The following is a 22,203-nucleotide window of genomic DNA, read 5'->3' as shown; positions in this document are numbered from 1 at the left end:
CTGTAAGCACCAGTGCAAAGCAAGAGGCACTGGAAAGGCAGCCACACCTCCTCTGAACAGAAAGGCCGTGCCACTTTGGTTAATTAATATTAGACAGCCCCTTTCAGGCAAAGGACTTTACAGAGCTGAGAGTGACACGCTATCCACGGGAGTCAGACCCTCAGCACTGAAGGGCAGCCGCTCCTGAAGAGCGAGAGGCGAGCTGCCCGAGAGCTCACAGCACCAGGCCTAAGCACCGAAGTGAAAATACAAGCTCCAACCACCACAGTCAGTGCCAATGCACTGCCTCCAAATATCCACATCCAGCTCGTGACCCCGGGAACACTGAAGAGGCGGATCCCTAGCCACTTTGTTGTGGCCAGACTTCTATCATTGGCTTGGTTCAAGGAGATTAACCGTTATCCCAGCATCTTTGGCAGCAAAAGCTCCCGCTGAGCGCTTCCCCAGCACGGCCCTGGACAGCCGTCGTCATACATCCTTCTTGCGAGAGAAGTAAAAATCTATCCCTCTGTCCTTGCGCTGCATCGGTGTGCCTGCAGGTTCTTTTCTGCCCCTGGGATGGGGACTTCTTCCCTGCTGCAAACAAAAGATGAACAGTGAGATATTTACTGATGCTGCAGAGTGAATCGGATCACAAAGCAGCCTTGACATGTGGAAAAAAGCGCACGTGGCACTTCTGCCTCCAAGCTTGCAAAAAGGAGGGGAGGCCTGACAGGTACAGCTCTAGGCTCGCCCTTAGGAAGCAAGGGTTTCCAGTAAGATATTGGGCTTGTATTTTCAAAAATATTTTGATACTCAGTTTGGGAGGGCTGAGGGGAGAGGTTCTTCTCCAGGCCTCAGTGACACTGGGCCAACAGTCCCTCCCAGTAGTATTTCAATTTCACAAGCACAGTGTGGCAGTGCAGGCCCAGAGCCCAGGGTGAGCTGGAAAGTTGATCAAAATGAAACTCCTGCCTGACGGAGGAGTTTTTTGGGTTCAAGTTTCATCACTGCCTCAAACCAGTGTCTCGCCGAGGGGATCCTTCACAGGGTCCTTTCTCTGATCTCAGATGGACTCTTAAGCAGAAGGGTAACAATCCAGGCCCAAAACAGCACGGCTGGAAGTGGAAGGCTTTGCTTCCACAAAATTTCCTACTCATGGCAAAGGAATCTGGCCTGAGAAATTCGGTACTGCACCTTGGGATTAAAACCCGAAATGGAGACATGTTTCATTCCTCATTGAACATCATACAAGTAAATTTGAGCCTCCACAAAGTATCCAGACTCAGGAGGAGGCAGGGAGGATGCGTGGGGGAAGACAAAATGCTGAAAACCCCTTCAAATACACAACTGTTGGTTACAAACATTTCTTCCTTCCCTTCTAGCTCCACCACCACTGGTCCCACCCAGACCTACAGAGCACTTCCCTTCCGTACCTGTCTCCTCCAAGAACAGCAGCCCAGTCAGCAGATACAAGTCTTGACATGTTGCAGGATCTACATCTTAATCTGTTCCCATTCTAAAGGGGAGATACACCCAAAAAGCAAAGTGCAAAGGCCAGTCCCCATATTTACTGGTCTTCCTGACTTCAGTTTGGGTGCACTCAAGCATGGTAGGAAGTTGGTTGGTTTTACTTCCACCTCATGAACAGAGTGGAAACTGAGCATCAACCCGGGCTCCCTTCTGTCTGTCTGCAGTTGGGGTGGTTAGGCCCGTGGAGGCCTTCAGAGATATCCCATCCCTCCCTGCCTGCTGTTGGGGCACGAAGGAGGCTGTGAAGGACATGCTTTCTCTAAGCCCTACCGACTACACAAGGCTGATGGGATAAAGAAGCAGCTAAAATTTACGTCATTCACCACAGCGGGTATATCTGGCACTATGTACATCCAGAAGGAAAAAACCTGAGTAAGAAAAGCTACCTAGAAAATAGTAAACAAAACATGCATGGGTTTATTCCTCAGCCCCAAAGCCTACTGGCCCGGCACAGTTTATGTCCATACGACGTAGCGTGGCGTTGTCAAGATTGTCTTTTGTGACAGCTCTTAGCACGTGGGACCCTCAAACTGTGCTTGGACACAGTTCTGGAAGGTGCTGGTTGGCCTTGGCAAAATAGAGCTGGGCAATACACTGACAAGGTGACTGTCTGGATGAGAGGAGGTTGGTACGTGGGCTGGTGCCTCAGACCTGTTTAGTTTACTAGGACAGCCACAGCTAAATAACCCTGGCTGCACAGTCCCTGTGCAGAGCTGGACCACCCTCTGCTGTGAGGTAAAAAAAGCAGTTTTTTCCCTTTATACCTGAGAAAGAAGAGGAGAATTCACAGACACTCCTACAGATGCAGAGCAGCTGCTGCCTGGAGCCCTCCCACCCCATCCGAACCTTCCCAGTACTCACGGGCCTCCGGTTGATGTGTTGGCTCCACTCCGGGGCTGTCACAATGGGCTGTGGGTAGGTCTCACCTAGAGTTACTCCTGCCTGGGAGAGAGCAGCACTGCTCAGTGCCCAAGGGGTGTGGATATCTGCTCCCTTTATGCCCTGTAGTTCTGGGACCCACAGCCGGACATAATCCCCCTGCAAACAGAACCAACAGGATAGGATCCATTCAGTAATAATCTGTAAGTGCTTCCCAGCAAGGGTCTGTCTTAATATGAAAGAAAGAAGCCTGATTTCCAGGTAAAGAAGCTGGAAACAGCATCTGGTCACAGCATCAGTGACCTCTTTCAAGTCTTAGCTCCTCCTGCTAAACCCTCTACCCAGAATTAGCGGCTAAATACAGAGACCTGGATGCTGGAGCTCTTCTCCCAAGCTCACTCTACAGGCAGAGGAGGGAGACAGAGGCGCTTTTTTGGTACAGTTCACCTGCCCTATTTAGGACATAGCGAGATGAAGTCACTCGCAAGAAGTCCTTTCTTCTTTCCAGTGACTGAAGGAAACTAGGGTGACTAGCTCAGCTGCATCCTCTTGTGCTTGGCACCCCCCTTGCCCCTGAATCTCTCCCATTAACTCTACTGCTGTGTCCCCTACTAGGACTAATTTCTGATTCCTTGCTAAGTCCTGCAGCTACAGCGCTGAAAGGCAACAGCACAGCTTGCCATGAAGCTAAGGAATGGGGTAGAAACTGGTTATCTGGTATGTGAACACTGGCTAAGCACATGGAAAGGGCGGTTTATCCGCTCCCACCACGTACAGAGGATAGTCAGAGGAGTCACACCTTTAATGTGCTCTCCAGGACCTCCCAAAGTGCCATGTGAGCAGCTCCGTCTCTCATCACTTCTGAGTTCTCCAAGAAGCTGCTCTGTGCTCAAGGAAATGGCCGTGTGAGATACGGATGGGATCTGGCTGTTACCCGGAAGAAATGGTGATGAAACACTAAACACACAGGCCAACGGCAGGGCAGAGAGGGCATACAGAGCACCAGCCTCTTTGGGGACAGGAGCAGATTGTAAACGTCAGATCTTCCTGTACCACAATGAGGAACCTGCCTGACTGTCGGCAAGGAGATCACAGAACTGTTTTTGCAGCAGTATCCACAGAGCAGATTCATCTCCTCTGTTCCCTGAAACTACCACATGTGCTTTGCTGCACTCTTCCTTGTAAGACAGCCAAACAAGACTCACATTGCCATCGTAATCCAGGCCTTGTTTAATCATGTTAAACTTCCTGTTGTCCCGTGGGTCGTTGCCAATACCAGCGCTGTATAACCAGTTGCCGTAATTGCTACAAACGTCGTAATCCACCTTGAGAACAGAGGAAGAAAACAGTAAGAAGAGCTGGGCCGGCCCTTGGTGAATCTTCTCTCCCCATCCATCCCTTATCTCAAGGGAAGAATTCCTTGTGTAGGAATCACCCTGGCCACACTGCGGTAGTCAGGCGCTCTCCCATGTAGGTACAGCCATCTAGCCCAGAAGAGGACCACGCTGCGTGGCTGTTTTGCACAGCTGGGATCAGCTTCCCAGGCTACTTCACTTCGTGGTCCTTAGGTCAATGAGATAGAAGTCCCTCTCTTTCTCAGTTTCCTTTCTATTTTAAAAATCTTTCTCTTTCTGCCATCATCTGGCAGACTTCATGACAACCAGCCCTAGCTTTTGAGCGCTCATATTCCAAGAAACAGTAGCCCAGTACATTTCAAATACAAGAGAAAATCCTTCCTGACCGGTTACCCAGAGACCACAGACTAACAAAATAATCTCTGCTGATCCTGTTAGGCAGACTGGAGAAAAGTCTAACTCAGACTGTATGGAGTGACCACACAGAGTGTATGAAGATGCAATTGATACAAGCACTGCAGTTTTTTCCCTGATATACTTGACCTTCATCGGGCAATAAGCCTTAATTCACAGGGACTTGGCAGAGAGAGGTGCTTTGCTACGGGAAACGCTAGAGCTCTCATGACGTACTCAGTAGGCTGCACATCGTCAAGTTATTCTACATCTAAACAAGCTCTGAAGGATGCTTATGTAAAATGCAGCAAGGCTCCTGACACAGGCACAAATGAGAGCAGAACATGGTTCAGTCTCAGTGCCCTTCAGCTGGGCAGAGTGGCCTAAATCCGACATCAGGAGCTCCTCAGTTGTAGGACAATTCAAACCTAGCTCAGGAGGGGAGCAGCAGCGGTAGCAAATAGGGCATGGGATCTCTGTGCATTCCTAGGAGGGGTGTTGGCATTGCGAAAGCCTTGTGCTGGCAGCTGCAGCAGCAAGAGTTTGAAAGACATGTCACTGAGCAGGTTCAGTGCTGTTCTCTTCTCCCTTTACTGCAGCCACAGTGTCAACCATTCCGCATGGCTATGTTTCCAGAATCTCAGCCACTCCTTAAAGTGAGGAGCAAAACGCACCCAGATGGCAGAAGGCACGGGGGAATGGGCTGTGCCCGGTTCCCTTCCCCTTTCCCTGCACGGCCAGCCGAGCACTGGGGTCAGGGTGATCAATGGCCAGCTATGCTCAGCGTGCACCAGGCTTCCCCTTCCCAGCGGCACTGCCTCCGGTCGGTGAGGTAAGGAGGGGAAGAAAGATGCCATCGGAGGCCTGATTGTGCAATTAGCATGCAGGAAAGCGTGTGTGGGAGGCGAGGGCAAATCCAAAGGGGACTGGAGGAGGCAGGCTCATTTCCCCCTCAGCCTTGCCCCTTCCTGGCATTCTCTTCCGTTTGTTTCTCTCCCTTTCCTTGGGGCCTGACCCTGTGAATGAAATCACAGCTGAGATAGTCTCTGTTCACGACACCAGAGGTCTCTTTCCCCCGGCTTCAGCGGGTTGCAGAGAGCTCGCCTTAGCCTCCCTGCCCGTCTGGCGTGGATGACAAACACCCTCTTCTTCACAGGCACATGAAAATACTCGGTGGGCCTTTGCTGGAAGTGTCAGAGATGAAATATGCATTGCTTTCCCTTTTTAGAGGCAAGTGAGACCAGTTTCAGTTCTGTACTGACCTCTACCATTCCACAGCTATACCTCCCCCATCAAACTGATGTCTCCTGTGTGTTACTCTGGGGATGCCACCAGGTTAAAGTAACAGAGCTGTCTAGCAGTGTATCAGTGTGACACAAGCTGAAAGGAAGGGACGGAAGGACACAAGGATCAGCCTGTGCCACACCACCCTACAGTGGCAGTCAGCATCTGGGGCTTCCCGAGATGAAAGGGCTAGTGCCGAGTGCTAAATGCTGCTTCCAGCAAGGCTGGCAACATTCACGCCCGTATGAGTAAATGTAAGTAACCCAGGGAGCGTCCTTCTAGTGTGAGACCTTCCAGGTCTTCCTCACTTGAGGAATAGACCTGGAATCTTCTGTTACCCTCCAAGTTTGACTGCAAAGCGAACCAAGCTCCTATCTGAGCAAGGCAAGGCTGCCCGCCTGTCAGAGCAAAGCCTCAATTCCTGACTCCCAACTCTTAATCAGCCGGTGACTTTGAGCACGGGGCTTGCCTGTACATGAAGCAAGCTGCCCTCTCTGTGAAATGAAGTCACCTTTGTAACTGCTGTGAAAGCCATAGCTGATAGATGCCATCAAAAGCCAGATACTACAAAACATTCAAAACAGTCCTAGTGGCTCAGTCCGCAGGACAGGCATGCACGGATGTGTTTGTGCATTTGCGTGTGCTGTACTGTTCCGGAGGGCCACTGTGTGTCATATACCGTGCACTCAGGCTACAGGAATTAGATCACCCATACTGAAATGCAGCCCCTGCTTGGCAAGTCACTGCTACGAAGCTTAGGGCACGCCGGGTATCAGCTATCACACAACCCACTGAAACTGCCAAAGAAATGCACTCAAGGTAAGATTTTCCATCCCAAATTCCAGCCAGGATATAAAGGATAAGGCCACCACTTCTCTGATACAAGTCCTCTGGTGCCACATGCTGGGGACTCTCGCTCTTATCTGGAAAAGCATTGCTGCATGGAGCTACCAACACCACTTTGTGGAGGATCCTGCAGAAGTCCTGCACCGAGTTACTGTGCAAGCCCACCACTGCTCACAGCGCTGGTGTGAGACACAGCAATGGGAAAAGCACCCAGATCTGCCTGTAGATCTGCAGCCAAAGCCAGGTGTCGTGGTTTAACCCCAGTTGGCAAGTAAGCACTGCACAGCCGCTCGCTCACCCTCCCCCTGCAGTGGGATGGGGGAGAGAATCGGGAAAAAAAGTAAAACCCGTGGGTTGAGGTAAAGGCAGTTTAATAGGACAGCAGAGGAAGAGAAAGTAATAATAATGATAAAGGAATATACAAAGCAAGTGACGCACAATGCAATTGCTCATGACCTGCTGAGCGATGTCCAGCCCGTCCCCGAGCAGCGATCGCTGTCCCCCAGCCAGCTCCCCCCAGTTTCTATACTGCCCATGACGCCATATGGTATGGAATAGCCCTTTGGGCAGGTTGGGTCAGCTGGCCTGGCTGTGCCCCCTCCCAGCTCCTTGTGCACCTGGCAGAGCATGGGAAGCTGAAAAGTCCTTGACTAGCGTAAGCACTACTTAGCAACAACTAAACCATCAGTGTGTTATCAGCATTATTCTCATCCTAAATCCAAAGCACAGCACTATGGCAGCTACTAGGAAAAAAATTAACTCTACCCCAGCTGAAACCAAGACAGCATGTCAGAGCCCAGCTCCAAGGAAGCTCAAAAAAAAAAAAAAAATTACATTCATAGAAAAGGCTTTTAATTGCAGATAATGGCAAGGTGACTGGGCTTTCTCTGTACCTCCAGCCATCCTAGTGAGTAGAAAGTTTCCTGATTACCAATAGCCTCTTGTATTCTACAGACAAGATCCTTAATGTGAGGCTGATATTAGTCTTTTTCAATCTGTACCATTCAGTCTGGTGAAGAACAAACACAGATTATCACCTCCTCAGCCTCAGTTTTCACAGCTCAGCTTGGTGCTACTGACCGTCTCTCCATCAGCATCACCAGAGATAACGGCAAGCAAGCAAAGACACACAGAGCTGTAGAGAGGCACAGAGCCTGCGTCTCTGAACTGGGGCCTGCCAACCTGTTCAGAACTTCCTAGAAAGAATCTATGGGGACTGGGGAGGGAGAAGCGACCCAGCTATTTAACTTTGCTTGCATGGCTGCTGACTGGCATATGAGAAATGAATTGGTGCTCCAGCAGGCCGGGAGGCCTGTGACTCACCAGAATGAAGAAGGATGCCTCCAGCCAGGGTGGAGCTCGCTGGAAGCTGATCCAGCTATTGTCCATACTCGCCTCTTCTTGACTAGATGACTTCCCTGTCCACAGCGATCAATGCAAAGATGCTGTGCCAACACTGGCTTCTGTAGCCAGAACACATTACTTTTTATGTTGTATTTCTGGGCTGTCCTCCTGCCCAGCCTCTGGGGTGAGCAAATCAGAGCACTGTTAACATAATTTACGCTTGAAAGTTTTCTCCAGTGTGACAGATCTCTGGCTAAAACCCTACATAGAGGATCAAAACTGTCATTGCAAACTTCCTAGCTACATCTCGGTTGATGGATTCCCTCTTCTTACGTGAGCTTTGGGAAGTACATACCACACAAGCAGTACATACATGCATTTATATCAGCCAGGAAATTACTGATCATCTTCTGTATCCTTCCTTATTAGGCAGAGCTCTCCTCCTGTCTGTCACTCAGGGCAGGGAGCACAAACAACTCCAGACACACAAGGGGTATTGGGTATTGTCTTACCAGCAGGTATTGGAACCACTCTGCCCCCATCCTCCAGTCTAGACCCAGGTCCTTGGTGAGAAAGCTGGCGACATTCTGCCGCCCTCTGTTTGACATGAAGCCCGTCGCAGCCAGCTCTCGCATGTTGGCGTCGACAAAAGGAATCCCTGTTCTGCCCTCTGCAGAGACAAAAGACAGCGCTGGGATACGATGACATTATTGGGCATTCATAAAGCAACCTGTGGTCATGCATTCACAGCCAGCCAAGCAGGTAAGACAGTGCCAGCGTACAGCGGCAGGGAGAGATTTCAGTGAGGTTTAGCTGGCGTGCAGCCACTAAGATCCACTGGAAATTAAATGGGAAATTATACTGAAAATTAAAATGAGGAGAATTTTTGGCAAGAAAAAAAACCAAGGAACTGAAAAAACTCAGACTGGAAAAACAACGGATCAAGTGGATTGCAGGGCATTTTGCAGAGCAAAATAAATAGGCACACAATAGTGAGATGGGCCAAGAACAGAAAAATTCTTGACAGGTGACTAATAGCAGTGAGGCAAGTATTGGACAAGTCCCCAAGGGTTAGCATCTGAAAAGTAGAGAGCCTTGTCCGTTGTTAAGGAAAAGATTTATTGTACCTGAAAGGGACACACATGGCAATAACAGGAAGAAAGTGATATAGGTGTGTATTTCACTGATTCTGATACTTTAATCTGTTAGTCCCTCCAAGTTTTAATTTGCGATATTATGCCTGCTATTCATGTGACAACAAAGTTATAGAAGCTAAAGAAAAGCAAGGATATTAAAAGGCTGTGGTATAACGAAAGATGTGATTTATTCTAAGGCTGTTTTAACCTTCGTTAGAACCAACTGGAAGAACGGTTTAGCATTGATAAGAAGGGCTGGTCAGCCTCTGTGTGACTGAACAGAAGGGACCAACAGGTCGTAAACACTTCCAGCTGGGCAGGAAGATCTCACTGCAGGGCATCTCAGAAAGCACGCACCAGCCAGACGGGGCCTGGCCGTTCATGACAGCCTGTGGGTCTGCTCCTGTGTGGTGCTCAGTCTCAGAGGGGAAGCCAAGCATCCTGCGCTCACGCCGAACTGAGGGGCTGGATTCTCGGTAACGGTTTCAATGACCGTCAGCACTGATGGTGCTGACCGTTCCCCTACATAAATCTGAGTTAGCGTTAGGGCACACGTTAGCATGCACACACATGGAAACCGAAAGCACGCTTAGCCAAACCTGTGGTTTCTACTGACCTTTCCAACAGTCAAAGAGCTGAAGGTCCTTTTTCCAGGGGATCTCTTTACTTTGAAGCCCTATTTAGGAAAAGAATGAACTGCTAATGAAGACAAATGCTGACACAGGCAGTTATTAACAAAACAATGACAGCCAGAGGCACCTTGGTTGACACAAGACATTAGGATGAAGCCAGCCCTCTCTGTGGTATTACAAACAAGCCACGTTCCTTCTGCAAAGGTTTAGAGACGATCTATTCCTCCTTTCAAGTGTTGCAAAGGGGTGTCTCATGCACAGAGAGGACACTCAAGCCCTAACGGATTTTGATTATTTGTTCTGTTGGTGTTTGCTCTTTTTTTTTTACTTAAAAATGACTCAGACTTCACAAGTGGCCGGAGATGTGCTCTGGCCCAAGCTAATATTTTCTTGTTCAATTTTACTCCAGGACAATGTTTATGTGAAATCCATTTCTGTAGCAGATACTGAACCCAGAATTACCTGGCAGAAGCCCCCCCTGGTAACACTTTGCTCCTGCAGTGGGGTAGGAACAGACGATGACTTTAGGTTTGCAGGGGTCCCGTGGCAACTGCAGTTCTCTGTACAGTGGAATAGAGGCAGCAGGCACAAGTCAGCTCTAGCTCCAGACATATAAGGTTAGGCCCACCACTGGCATCCAGCGCCATTTGAGATGCTGTAGGGCATTCGGAACAGCCACACAGGCCTGGCAGATGTGACACAGGCCCTGAGGGAGACGTGCTCCTCTGCAGCCACAGCTGGATGCCAGGCAGACTGCCCTAGGGCATCTAGAACAGTGCTGTATGCTTAGGTGTGGGCAGCTACCTCACACGGAGAACAGCTCACCCAACACGGGGGAGGGTTTCCTGGCTGTACGGACTAGGTATTGGTTGCTGCACTGAGTTCAGACCCCTGTTTCATGTGTAGACACCTGCACGTAAGTGACAGGGCCTGGAGCTGAATCTCATCCCGATTCCTAGGTAGTGCAAGGCAGAAAGAGTATCTGGTTTCTTGGGATTCATGCTGCTGGGTCAGTTCCTGCTCTGTCCCAGATTCTCTGGTGAACTTGGGCAAGCCTGAAGCTGGATTCTCTCCAAAGGTGGAGTGTCTCCGGAAACAGCATCTTTACTCTTATTGTGCTGCTGCTTCCCACTGACACGTGTTAATACTACTCCCCGTATCTAATCAGATTCAGGGCAAAAGTCTCAGTGTCTACACTGTGTCCAGCACTGTGGTGTTGGGGCACTTCTGTGCTAATAGTAAGTCCCCAGTGACATCCCAGGGTGGTGACAGAAGCGCTGAGATGAACATTTGTACAACACAATGCTGACAGCCTCTTCTCTTCCTTTCCCTCTTGTAAGACTGTACCTTTCCTCTCCAAATATCGTGATCCATACACACCTCTTAATGAGAAAATCCTTTTGCCATACTTCAGGGCCACAAATCGGAAGTAATCCCGCCACAGCAGTTCAAACAGGACCCTAAAACACAAAGCCATATCTGTATTTCACTGTGGGTCAGACAAAATTACGGAATGAGGATGTTGCTTCCATAGCACCCATCGTTAACACCGTGAGGTTTATTCACAGTGAGCAATTTGATGTACCTTCCCATGATACCATTCTTGCCCCAATCCTGCTTACCTAGCTTGCACCTGGATGACTACAGTGAAAGAAAACTTTGCATGAATCACTTGGGAAGCTTTCCTTAACTCTTGTGCACAACCAGAATTTCAGGAAACTTGTTTCTCATCCATCCCTCCTGAGATACAATTCTCCAAAGAGCAGGGTGAGGACCTGATTCACCTTCATGTTTCCGCACGAGCAAGCATGTCAGCACATTCCTAAGAGCTCTGCGTTGATTTAAGCAATAACCTTTGTAAGGGATTTAAAGGCAACTTTCAAAACTGGGTTTGCAGTGGTCTAGCTCATGAGATCAGGTGCTAGGCCCACAGAAAATAGACAGTTTTATATAAAAACTTTTATACGGAAAGAGCTTCTTATACAATGACGGCACCTGAGCCTCTGAGACCTGCTTCAGCTCTCTGGCATATTGGAAATATTCTGCCCAGCTGATGTTTAGGCTTCCAAGATCTTTCTGGAAAATCTGATAACAAAACAGGACACTGTCCAAATGCTACAAACCAGTGTCACGATACTGAGGTTCAATCAGTCCCTCACGTGCAGCCACCATGACCTGTACTTCACTGTACAATTGACCACAGTGCCTGGGAGCTCGACAGCTTCTTTTTTATCATTATTTATCACTTTAAAATGCTTCAATCAGCATGGCACCCCCACTGCAGGCAGGCTGGCTGGCTATTAGATGGAAAAACATGAGTATGTTCATTTCTTGAAATCCTTCCTTTCCTAATTGTCTTTGAAGAAAAAAATAAAAGCATACACTTCAACAGTGGTCGACATTTTATCTGTCATTTGAATTTTAATGAAACTGAGCGTTTCGGCCAGAATTGTTGGCAATCTTCTGCCTGTTCTTCACCAACCACTGTGCTGTTTGACACATTGCAAATGCAACAAACCAATATGGAAAGGTAGTCCTGCAGTTTGCACAGACTTTCTGGTTTGGGTTTTTTCCCATCCGGGTCTAGCATTAGGCCAGGCTCTAACATGCACCTGCTTCTCCATAAGAGCTCCCTACCAGGCTCTAATTCACAGTGTCTGCACAGATCAGAGTGCACGAGCAAGTTCAAGGCCAGCCCAGGGATGGATACACTGACCTCAACTGTCCCCCAGCCTCCTTCAGGACAACCTGCAGGCAGGCGAGCAGCCAGCAGCGGGGTGAGGAAGAGCACGGGTGACAAGGCAGGATGCATTAAGCCCGCTTCCCAGTCGCCTCTTCCCCTTTGCTATGGTGTTGTGGTCATGCTCAAGCAGCTGAGCAAGCATGGGGCCATTTGTTGGACTGTGGCCAGAGCTCCTCCTGACATGATTCGTACAAGCCACACAGTCGCTGGGCCTTTTGGGTGAAACCCTGCTCATATCCCTTTGGCTTTTACTTGTAAGTCCTTCTTCTTCCTTCTCATCTAGCCCATAATAACAATACAGAGAGGGATGGTGATGATTTACAGAGGTCAGTTTTAAAAATCATGAAGCACAATTTCCCAGCAATAATAATGACAACTAGCGTTAGTAATCTTTACTTATAAAGTGCCTAAAGCCTCTGCATGTCAAAGACAGACTAATAAATCCATACTGAAACAGAACTGCAATGCAACCCAGAGGAACCAGAGAGCAGGCACAGGAAAAACAAACATTAATTAAGAAGAAAGTTAACAAACCACTCTCTCCTGTGCAATGCCTGTTTCCTTTTCAGAGAAGACAAGCCACAGTGATCGTCCAGGGACATACCAGTATGTGCTCTGATTTGCCGTTCTCTCTTTTTCATACTTCTGGATCTGCTCGTAGATGTGTCGAGGCGAAATGCAGCCCAGCGCCAGCCTGCAAGCAGAAGAATGATGTCCTGAATGCAATGCAGGACTGACAGCTTGATGTCTGCACGGAAGGAGTGGAGGGGCAGTTTTGCATTTAGAATTGTTGTCTGAAAACTTTTGCTTGGTTTGCAGTTATGCTGCTGACTTCCCAAATGGCTTTAGTCAAGTTGTATGACTTTTTTTTTGCAACTCTGCAATCTCAGAATCAAAATCTTCCCCTTCCCAGCATATGACTGTTACAGGAGTCTCCAAACTACTGAGATTAATCATTTTACAGAAGTTTGACAAGTTTTGCCTAAAAGACTTGATCAGCTGGGGACTTAGAGCACCAACAACAAACCCAGAAATAGATCTCGAGTGTCAACCTCTACATCGCCTGCCTTAGCTGTTCAACAGCCATTCTTTTACTACAAACCTATTTGGCTTGGTAATGTTAGGTTAATGGTTGGACTGGATGATCTTAAAGCTTTTTCCAACCTAAAAGATTCTATGATTCTATGATTCTATTTATCATGTGTCCATGGCTCCTATTGCTGCAGTACCTTAGCGTCTCATTTGAGCAAGCACAGAAGGCAAGTGGCTTGCTGAAAACCTCAGGCAAAATTAGGGAATCAAACCCAGCTCTAGCATTTCAACGCACTGGGCTCCTTCCATTTGTTCCAAATCAGTGCTGTGCAAGACAGGGAAGAGCTTGTACACTCCAAGCCCACAGCAAAGGGTGACAAGACACAACTTTTACCTTGATTTTCCTAGAAATGTATTTTACTGCCATTTCCCACTAGGGTTCGTGGAAACATTTGATGTTGTAATGAGTTTTGGAAAACAAGAAGAAAGGGCCTGAAGAGTTCCTTAATTATTGACCAGATCTAACACTTAGAAACAGCCAGTATGAGGTGGCTGCAATCTGAACCGTTCTGATTTTGATCATCTGACAGGAGAACACTCTGGGGCAGGCAGATCAGGACTGTCTGCTCTGGGCAAACGGCCAGCTTCAAAAAACGCAGGTGGAGGCCACCACAGCTAAAGAACGTCTGCGGTGCCAGGGGTCCTGGGATCCCAAAGTGCCACCAGGTGGAGCCAGCCACTGCAACCACTAGAGCACAAAGCCGGCTGAAAATAAGAAATCCTGACCTTAACAGCCTCAAAAAAATTGTTTCATATTGCAATTCTGTTGGGAAAACGCTCCAGATGCTCTCAGCATTAGGCTGAACTGAGTTCTGCTGCTGCAGTTTCAGTCCAGAATTAACTCTGCCCCTTCCAGCACCGGAGACTAAAAGCCCTAATTAGAAGTCATCATATTTGCCCAAACAAGAGATCCTTTTGCAACAGGAATAATCAGAAGCACCTCTTCACCCCACAGGAAAACAGAGTGGCAGTGAGGTGAGGTGACTTGCCCCACAGTGTTCAGCAAACCAGGACAGGATCGAGTTCTGCTACAGCCCTGCCAACACGCTGAAGCTACACCTACACTTCTTCCCTGGCTGGTCTCAGCCACCCCAGAGACACAAAACAGCACAAAGCCAAAGACAAGTTGCGTGTCTCTCCAGCGCCCCGTCCACATGGCTGCTCCCAGCACAGTGGGCTCTTGGCAGTGTTGCTACACTTCAGCAATTCCTAACTGCAAGAATGTTCCCAGGGAACTGCTGCCTGGAAGCGCAATAAAGAGCAGCTCTGAGGCTGCTCCACCCCAACAAAAAGTGCGAGGGAATCACACCTAGACCCCTACCCATTCCCACTGAGCACTCAGCAGACAGGTAACATCAATTTGGGATGGGAGCAGAGAAGGAGCTTCCAGTCTCACAACAAAAATCTTTACCATGGTGCAAATTTAGTTGAGTAATCCATTCCCACCAGTCCATTCCGAGTCTCCTTGTAAGATGCAACCAGGTTCTGTGCAAGCAAAAGAAAAAAGGGTTTTAATCCTTTACGTGCAACCCGCTAAATATGTTTTCTTTCATACTGGAGCCAGGGCAATCTGGCAGGGCTGGGCTCCCTCTCATGGCTGCCTGGAAGGATTACAGAGCTGCCAAATTACTGCCTCCAGTGCACAGGAATTAATCAGGCCAGCAGTTTTCATTATAGCTCTGGGATGCATGTCACAAGCTAAGCTCTCCGCTTCAGCCTGTAGCACATCCCTTTCTACAAGCACTATGAAACTGGCTGTGCTGCTGCCTGCCCATACCCATCTGACTTTGGATCAATAATCCATTTACAAGCACCAGCGGGACTGGCGGTCCGTTCCCTTGTCCGTGTGGCTGCTTGTTTGGGTTTGAGAACCACAGTGTCTGACAGCACCCAACACTCAGCTGCAGGAACCCTGATCACTGTTATTTCTGGGCCACCCACATTTACAGCAGGGTGCAGATCTTCCATCTTCTGGGCACTCCATTGACAATGCAGAGGACATAGGGAAGCCTGATCTCTCCTTGATTCCCTTTGCTGCACAGGTTACAATTGCTAACGGGCTGTTCTAGCTCAACGGGGAAGACAATATTTGCATAACAAAAAAGAAGGAGCAGGTTTTCCAGCACTGATTATACTGATGCTTGACCATGACTAGAAGCTATCCATGCTTGTACTGGTTTTGGCTGGGGTAGAGTTAATTTTCTTCATGGTAGCTAGTATGGGGCGGTTTTGGATTTGTGCTGGAAACAGTGTTGATAACACAGGGATGTTTTCGTTACTGCTGAGCAGTGCTTACAGAGTCAAGGCCTCTTCTTCTGCCTCTCACCACACCCCACCAGCGAGCAGGCTGGGGGTGCACAAGGGGCTGGGAGGGGACCCAGCCGGGACAGCTGACCCCAACTGACCCAAGGGATATCCCATACCGTATGATGTCACGCTCAGCATATAAAGCTGGGGGAAGAGAAAGGAAGGGGGGACATTGGGAGTGATGGTGTTTGTCTTCCCAAGTCACCGTTACCCGTGATAGAGCCCTGCTTTCCTGGAGATGGCTGAACACCTGCCTGCCGGTGGGAAGGAGTGAATGAATTCCTTGTTTTGCTTTGCTTGTGCGCACAGCTTTTGCTTTACCTATTAAACTGTCTTTATCTCAACCCACAAGTTTTCTCACTTTTACCCTTCTGATTCTCTCCCCCATCCCAGTGGCAAGGAGTGAGGGAGTGGCTGTGTGGGGCTGAGCTGCCTACTGGGGCAGCGTGTAAACCACGACAACGCTCCCCAAAAGCATGGGAATGCAGGAGCTTCTGTAGCACAGCCAAAAGAATCCCCTGGGGGCTGTCCCAGTGAGCGCACTGGACACAGCACACTTCTTAACCCACCTCAACTGGAGAGATGCTACCCCCTTTACCCACAAAGCTGCGTAGGGTCTGATGCTGTTGGAAATCAGCATACATGTCATCATCTAAATTTACACAAGGCAAATTTAAGGCAGTTTCTCAAACTAGACCAGGAAAAGGTTCAAAAATGTTTAGATGAAATGCAGTCAGCAGCAGCTTCACTCCACCAAAGTGAGGGAGCAAGAAGTAGCTGTAATTATTGGCTGCAAGTTTTTAAACCAGACTACTAGGGACCTCCTACTATTTTTAACTGTGGGCAGCAGCTTGGGTCGGTTGTTCCTCACCCCAATTGCAATCGCAGCCCTTCAGGCTGCTTTTCACTCCTCCAAAATGGAGGAACTACATTGCTGATGACATGGGACAGGAGAGTAGAAAGGGCAAATCAAGGTAAAGGAACTAAAAAATTGTCCCAATTCCCAAAAGTTGATGGAAAAAAAGATTTAAGAGGGATGGCCACTAAACTAGGTTCCTAAGTATTTGGCTTACATTCCCCATTCCTGGATGACTTCTTTTTGATTGTTTGTCTCTCTGAAAAACTAAAATAATGCTAATTCCCTCCTTTAAGTGCTATACAGGAGCTAAGGAAATATTATTAGGAAGTGAAATTGCAGCCTCACCCATTTGCACAGCCGTATGTACAAGGGGGAGGATGCAGACAAGGAAATGTCAGAGTTACCGTGTCCCAAAAATAATACTGCAGTCTCATTAAAGCCTGGGTCTCTCCTCCACTGCAGGGGAAGGCTGTTCGTGGATCATTCACAGGATCTGCCACAGAAAACACCATCACCTTGTCACCCTCTTGGAAAGCATCTCAAAGGTAGGGAGCTTAAAATCTAGGAATGTTCAGCAGTAGGGAAGTCTGCTTTGGGAACATAAAAGATTGTGCCCTGGTCTTCGTTTCAAACAAGGGCCACACCAAACATTAAAAATTACTGACTAAGAGGATGTTTTCTACCCAGCTGCAGGGCAGCTCCTCCCTGCAGGGAATTTACTGTATGAGTGAACAGAGGGTTAGTTACAGTTTGAAGGGCAACCACTGCCTTTGGGAGGCCTCCATGTTTTGATTCTCAGTAAGAAACATCTCTAAGTAGGATTTCATGGGAGCAACTGTCAAATTAAGTTTTCTTACCCTTCTGTCCCAAATCCTCCATTGTAGGGATATATCCTTCTTCCACCCCTGGAGCCAGGGGCTTGAGCTGATCTGCCATGCGCAGGGTTGGCCGGACCTTCGCCTCTGATTCCACCGCTTTTCGGAACTGGGTGTACACATCGGGCAACCTGCACAGATTACAGCGCAGTCAGATCTCTGTAGGATGACTACCCTGGCCCCTCCACACAGCACCACACAGCTTCCACAGATGGAGGGTTAGCTTTTTAGGCTGGGCTCTCCTGAGTTCATATTTGTGATGCATGTTTGTACATCACCTGGCACAAAAGAGGCAGATGCCCTCGGGGCTAGCAATAACAGGGAAGTTCAGTCCTTCGCCCAATTTCTTTCTGCTTCTGATGCAAATGGTGACTTTTCAAGTTAAGGTGTGTCCTGATGGGGCAACCCCTGAGGGTCAGATTTATCTCACCTAACTTCTGATTACCCACAAGGCTGACCTCAATGTAAAAATGTTCAACCTCCCACTGCCTTTTCAGTCAATGGAGAGAAACAGGCATTTTTATGGCCTGACTCTTTTGTCCTATTTTATAAATTTTCTACAGGATACCATAAATCACTCAACTCCATCACCTGCACCTCAAGTGACTATTAAGGGAGCCATGAAGAGTCCACACACAAAGGGCTCCTGCCATAGGCAGGTGCATTTAGCCAGATGAAGTAACGGAGCAATCCAGTCCAATGTCACAAGGACTCAGCACTGCAGACTGAGTATCCAAACTGTGCTGCTAGAAGGGCAAAGAGAAATCAGTTCCTCAATAAATGGTCAAACAAACCCCTCAGCTTTACGCACATCAGAGCATAAATCCTGCTAGTACAGAGGGATGAATGTGCCCCTTCCCCTTGACGTGTATGAGCATGACAGCACTTGCATAAATGCAGGTGGACTAACGGGTCCCTTCCCTGTGGGACCGGATGACTACGATCCCTCCTGAGCAGTTCACTGGAGTGAGAAACAAATGGGACACTCGAGGGGTAACTGATACCGTGGAGCAGCCCACCTGGCAATAGGCCTGAAGGGGAGGTCGTCCCGATGATACAGCGTGGATGCCCAGAATGTCTGAACCTTCACCCCGTGCTGACTACACACCTGGCACAGCCCCTTCTCCACATCCAGCTCCTCCTGCGTGGCCTAGGGAGAACAAAATGCAGCGAGGCCATGGCTGCACGGCCTCAGTTCCCGCATGCACACAGCCCCTGAGCCCTGGCCTTGCCCTCCTCCCTCATCTCCACATTTACCTTCATCCCTCTACAGAGAGTTGCACACTCACAATCTCTGCCTATTTCCCTCTGCCAAACCCAACAAGTGTGTTCGCTCTCCACCAGTAGCGCCAATAAGGAGCTCCCTGATGTAGGGCGTTGCAGATCTTTTAAGTTTACATGGACTGGAAAGGTGACTGGACAAATATATGTAAAAGAAATCCACTGAGGGTTACTGAATATCAGGATAGCATTCCTGTTTCAAGAAGTACTTGAGCCACAGATTCTTGGGAGGCTGGGAAAGTATGCAGGGGAAGCATCTTTACAGATCTGTCCTGCTCCTGTGGTCTTCTCTGGGCATCTGTTATTGGTCACTGCCAGGAAAAAGGCTATGGAGTTAGATGAGGCCTTTTGTCTGACCTGCTGTGGTTGTTCTCAGTGCTGCATGGAGTAAGGCACTATGGGATGTGTAGGTTGTCAAGTTACAAGGGTTGTAGGCCTGACAACAGGAATACCTGCAGTGCAGGTCACAGAGTGATTCTTGCATTAGACAGCTCTGAGGCCCAGACTCTGCTAACACTGACTGCATCTAGGTACATATATACGTGTGTGTGTGTGTGTGTGTGTGTGTGTGTGTGTACACAAAGCCTCCAGACCCAGTGGTTTCGATCCAGAGCCCTCCATCGAATTCGGCAGGCTCTGGATCAAACCACTTAGCTCAGTGAATACAGGTCAGTGACATGTGAACCCCGTCGGCAGCCCGGGACCAGACTTGTGCTTCGTTCTTCAACACACTGGTGGGCAACTGCCTAAATATGGGTGCTGCCAACTCACCACGGGCCTTTTCTACACTCACTACATTACGGCCCCTGGCAGCTAGCTCCCCGTGCAAGGAAGGCGCCAGGAAAAGGCAGCTTGATGCAAACAGAAGGAGAAATGGACGCAGCTGACCTAAAATGCCAGTTGCCAGAAACTCCTCTTCCTCAAGACACAGCACTTGCAAGCGATCAATCACAAATAGCTGCTGTCATCCAGCAAGGACTCCCACCCAGAGACCTACGCCATCCCCCTCCCAGGAGCTAGCCAATTTCCCCCAGCTTAACAATACCACACACAAGGAAGGCTCTGAACATACAGGATCTGCATCACCATTTGGTTGTGGAAGAAACCTCCACAACCTAAATTTATCTTTTAACAGTGTCAATCAGATATTTCCCTTACCTCTTCATGGAAAGCCACAGCACTGACAGACCCCAACTGAGTAATGAGATCACAGACCACATCTTCCGGCTTCCCCTTCCTCACAACCAGGGTACTGCAAACACAGAATACTGGCCTGAATTAGGTTTGATGTTATTGTTATTTATGTGTACAGGAAGCCCTAGTTCTGGCCCAGGCACCCATGTACTAGTTCTCTATGGAGCACGGACAGCATGTGGAGGCAGACAGACAGGATTTGACTAGCCTACATTTTTTAGGACCCAATGAACACAGTTTGTAAGCCTCTGGGCCTGAGTTTGTGTCAAACACATTTCTGCCACCCCAGATGCCTTAGAAAGGATGACTGGGCAGAAAGCCAGGCTGTTACCTAAAAGTAAGTCTGTCAGATCTGTTCATCCTCACACACTGAGGCTGAGATTGGAGAACTAATTCCTCTTTCAATCCCCTTCACAGGTAGTGGTGGCCTGTGGGCAGTCCCCTCTCCACTTTCATGTAGGAATATTCAGAGGAATTCCTCTGAATACTCCATGTTCATAACAGAGTCAACAAAACTTCCCTCCCACCTTGCAACCTCACCAACTGCCCAGCTGTGTACCCAGGGCACCAGACCAAAAGAGAAGCTGTGGTGAGAAAGTTGGTCAGAGGTGGGTGCAGAGCTCTGTGAGGAGCCTCATACGTGACTCCATCCCTTTCCCTGTCTCCTCACACACACACACACACACACACACACTACTGTGTCATCATTTCTTGAAGGGGTAATACAGTGCTTTTGCCAGAATAATTTAAAGCATAACTGAAAAGTTTCTTCAAAGATGGGCTGCGTCTGAAGAAGGCAGGAGCAAGGGGTGCTGCTGAGCTGTTCCCCTTATAACCCACAGAAAAGCAGAGACCAAGCTGTCTGCAGGGAACACCACAGATTGGACACAGAGGAAATTTCTGTCTACCACTGCATTAAGACAATACTTCATGGTTGTGGAAATGGAGCGTAGGTCTTAACATGGCTCTTCATAACCACACATCTTCCACTGCAGAAGACCAATCTCTTATCAGCCACTGACAACAGCACAACAGCATTCAGGCAGCTCTGAATCTGTTCACTGCAGGGCGTGGGCGCAGATACCCACTGATCAGTTCTTTCAGTCTCCCATAACATTCAGCATCTGCATGTCCATGCTGCACTGCAAACCCAGAGCCATTCCTCTTGCTTCTACCACCACTGTCAGGCTGCTCTGGGAGAAGACAGGCTGGCTGACAGATCTTTTGGTAAGCAAAGCCAGATGTTATCCAGTAATGGGATTCTTCAGCATGTAGACCTTCAGGCCCTGGTCTATCCCAGTTATGGTTTCTAAAGACATAACGAAGGAAGAATCCCTGAAGACCCCCTTCCCACAGCGTAGCCTACCAAAGAGATTGGGTTTAGCGGGACAGCGCATGAGCAAACCTAACTCTCCAGTCTCACAAGCCAGGATCCATGATGTCTGTCTCAAGCCGCCTCCTAAGGAAAACTCACTAGGGGCAAGGAAGGACGCATGCCACGGTGGCTAGCGTTGTTGCCTACATCTCGGAAGACTGCCATCCATGTCTGCAGCCATCAGGACTCTGGGTGAAGCGCTCAGGGCTGCTGCCCATCTGTGGTACGTGAGTTCAAGAAAGCAAAACTTCGAATGGCATGCAGCCTGGATGGCTCTTCCCTCCCTTGCAGATGCCACAGCAGGTCATCTGAGCAGGGGTATATGTATGGGACCTTACTGTATCTAACAGAAGGGCTGTGGCTCTCGGAAATGAGCCATCATCTGAGCCCAGAGTATCTGACACGATTTGACTCACAGCACAAATACTTGTTGAAAAAGAGAAAGAAAATAAAAATAGAGATGCTATTTGCATGGTACTTTCTCATCTATCTCAACTACCTTCCTTTTTTCTTGAGCGTTTCCCTTAGATCCTTCACGCTTTCCAGCAAAAACCTGAGCCGATGGGGCCCTGTCTTTGGGAAGCCGCAGCAGTGGGTGCCCAGGTAGTGCCGCGGGTCGAAGCAGTAGAGGGGAATAACGAAATCTGCGTTGCTCTGAGCCCAGTGGAGCACCTGGAAAGACACAGAGAGGCCCACGACAGCTCTCGGGGGCAGGATGCAGCGCACACCTCTTCCCAGCCTACCCCACAGCGGGGTTATTGCTAAAGAAATACCCGGGGGGCCGCCGGCCGGGCCCTACCTGGTTATCGTGGGTGCGCAGGTCGCAGCGCAGCAGGCAGATGGCCGTCCTCGCCGGGCCCGACATGGTGCCTCGACGGGGCCGCTCCCGCCTCACCCGGCCCGGCTCTGCCCTCCCTCAGCCCGGCCCCTCAGCCCGGCCCCTCAGCCCGGCCCCTCAGCCCGGCCCGGCTCTGCCCCCCCTCAGCCCGGCCCGGCTCTGCCCTCCCTCAGCCCGGCCCCTCAGCCCGGCCCGGCTCTGCCCTCCCTCAGCCCGGCCCCCTCAGCCCGGCCCGGCTCTGCCCCCCCTCAGCCCGGC

At 49.2% G+C, this 22,203-nt stretch overlaps 1 protein-coding gene across 1 annotated transcript; it reads right to left on the bottom strand.

Annotated features, from left to right (window-relative positions):
• Window positions 1-468: 468 nt before the first annotated feature.
• On the bottom strand, window positions 469-21,972 carry LOC104030044 (cryptochrome DASH-like). The gene is made up of 14 exons (XM_075705193.1): window positions 21,907-21,972; window positions 21,607-21,779; window positions 19,697-19,790; window positions 18,277-18,407; window positions 17,240-17,388; window positions 16,787-16,875; window positions 14,628-14,701; window positions 12,729-12,818; window positions 10,762-10,841; window positions 9,366-9,425; window positions 8,126-8,283; window positions 3,597-3,716; window positions 2,348-2,550; window positions 469-547 (listed from the first exon to the last, which is right to left on the bottom strand). The coding sequence occupies exons 1-14, from the start codon at window positions 21,970-21,972 to the stop codon at window positions 469-471; spliced, it is 1,566 nt and encodes a 521-aa protein (XP_075561308.1).
• Window positions 21,973-22,203: the final 231 nt, after the last annotated feature.

This window comes from Pelecanus crispus, chromosome 2 (genome assembly GCF_030463565.1).
Source record: "Pelecanus crispus isolate bPelCri1 chromosome 2, bPelCri1.pri, whole genome shotgun sequence".
NCBI lineage: Eukaryota > Metazoa > Chordata > Aves > Pelecaniformes > Pelecanidae > Pelecanus > Pelecanus crispus.
The sequence above is the reverse complement of the archived record's forward strand: the minus strand, read 5'-3'. Positions and strand labels throughout refer to the sequence as shown.

Excerpts from the sequence above, each read along its gene's own strand:
- LOC104030044 (XM_075705193.1), bottom strand. The coding sequence starts at position 21,972 with ATGTCGGGCCCGGCGAGGACGGCCATCTGCCTGCTGCGCTGCGACCTG. Across the intron at positions 18,408-19,696 it reads CTGTGGCTTTCCATGAAGAG|GCCACGCAGGAGGAGCTGGA; the intron begins GTAAGGGAAATA and ends TGTTCTCCCTAG. Across the intron at positions 16,876-17,239 it reads GGAGGATTTGGGACAGAAGG|ATCCTGTGAATGATCCACGA; the intron begins GTAAGAAAACTT and ends TTTCTGTGGCAG.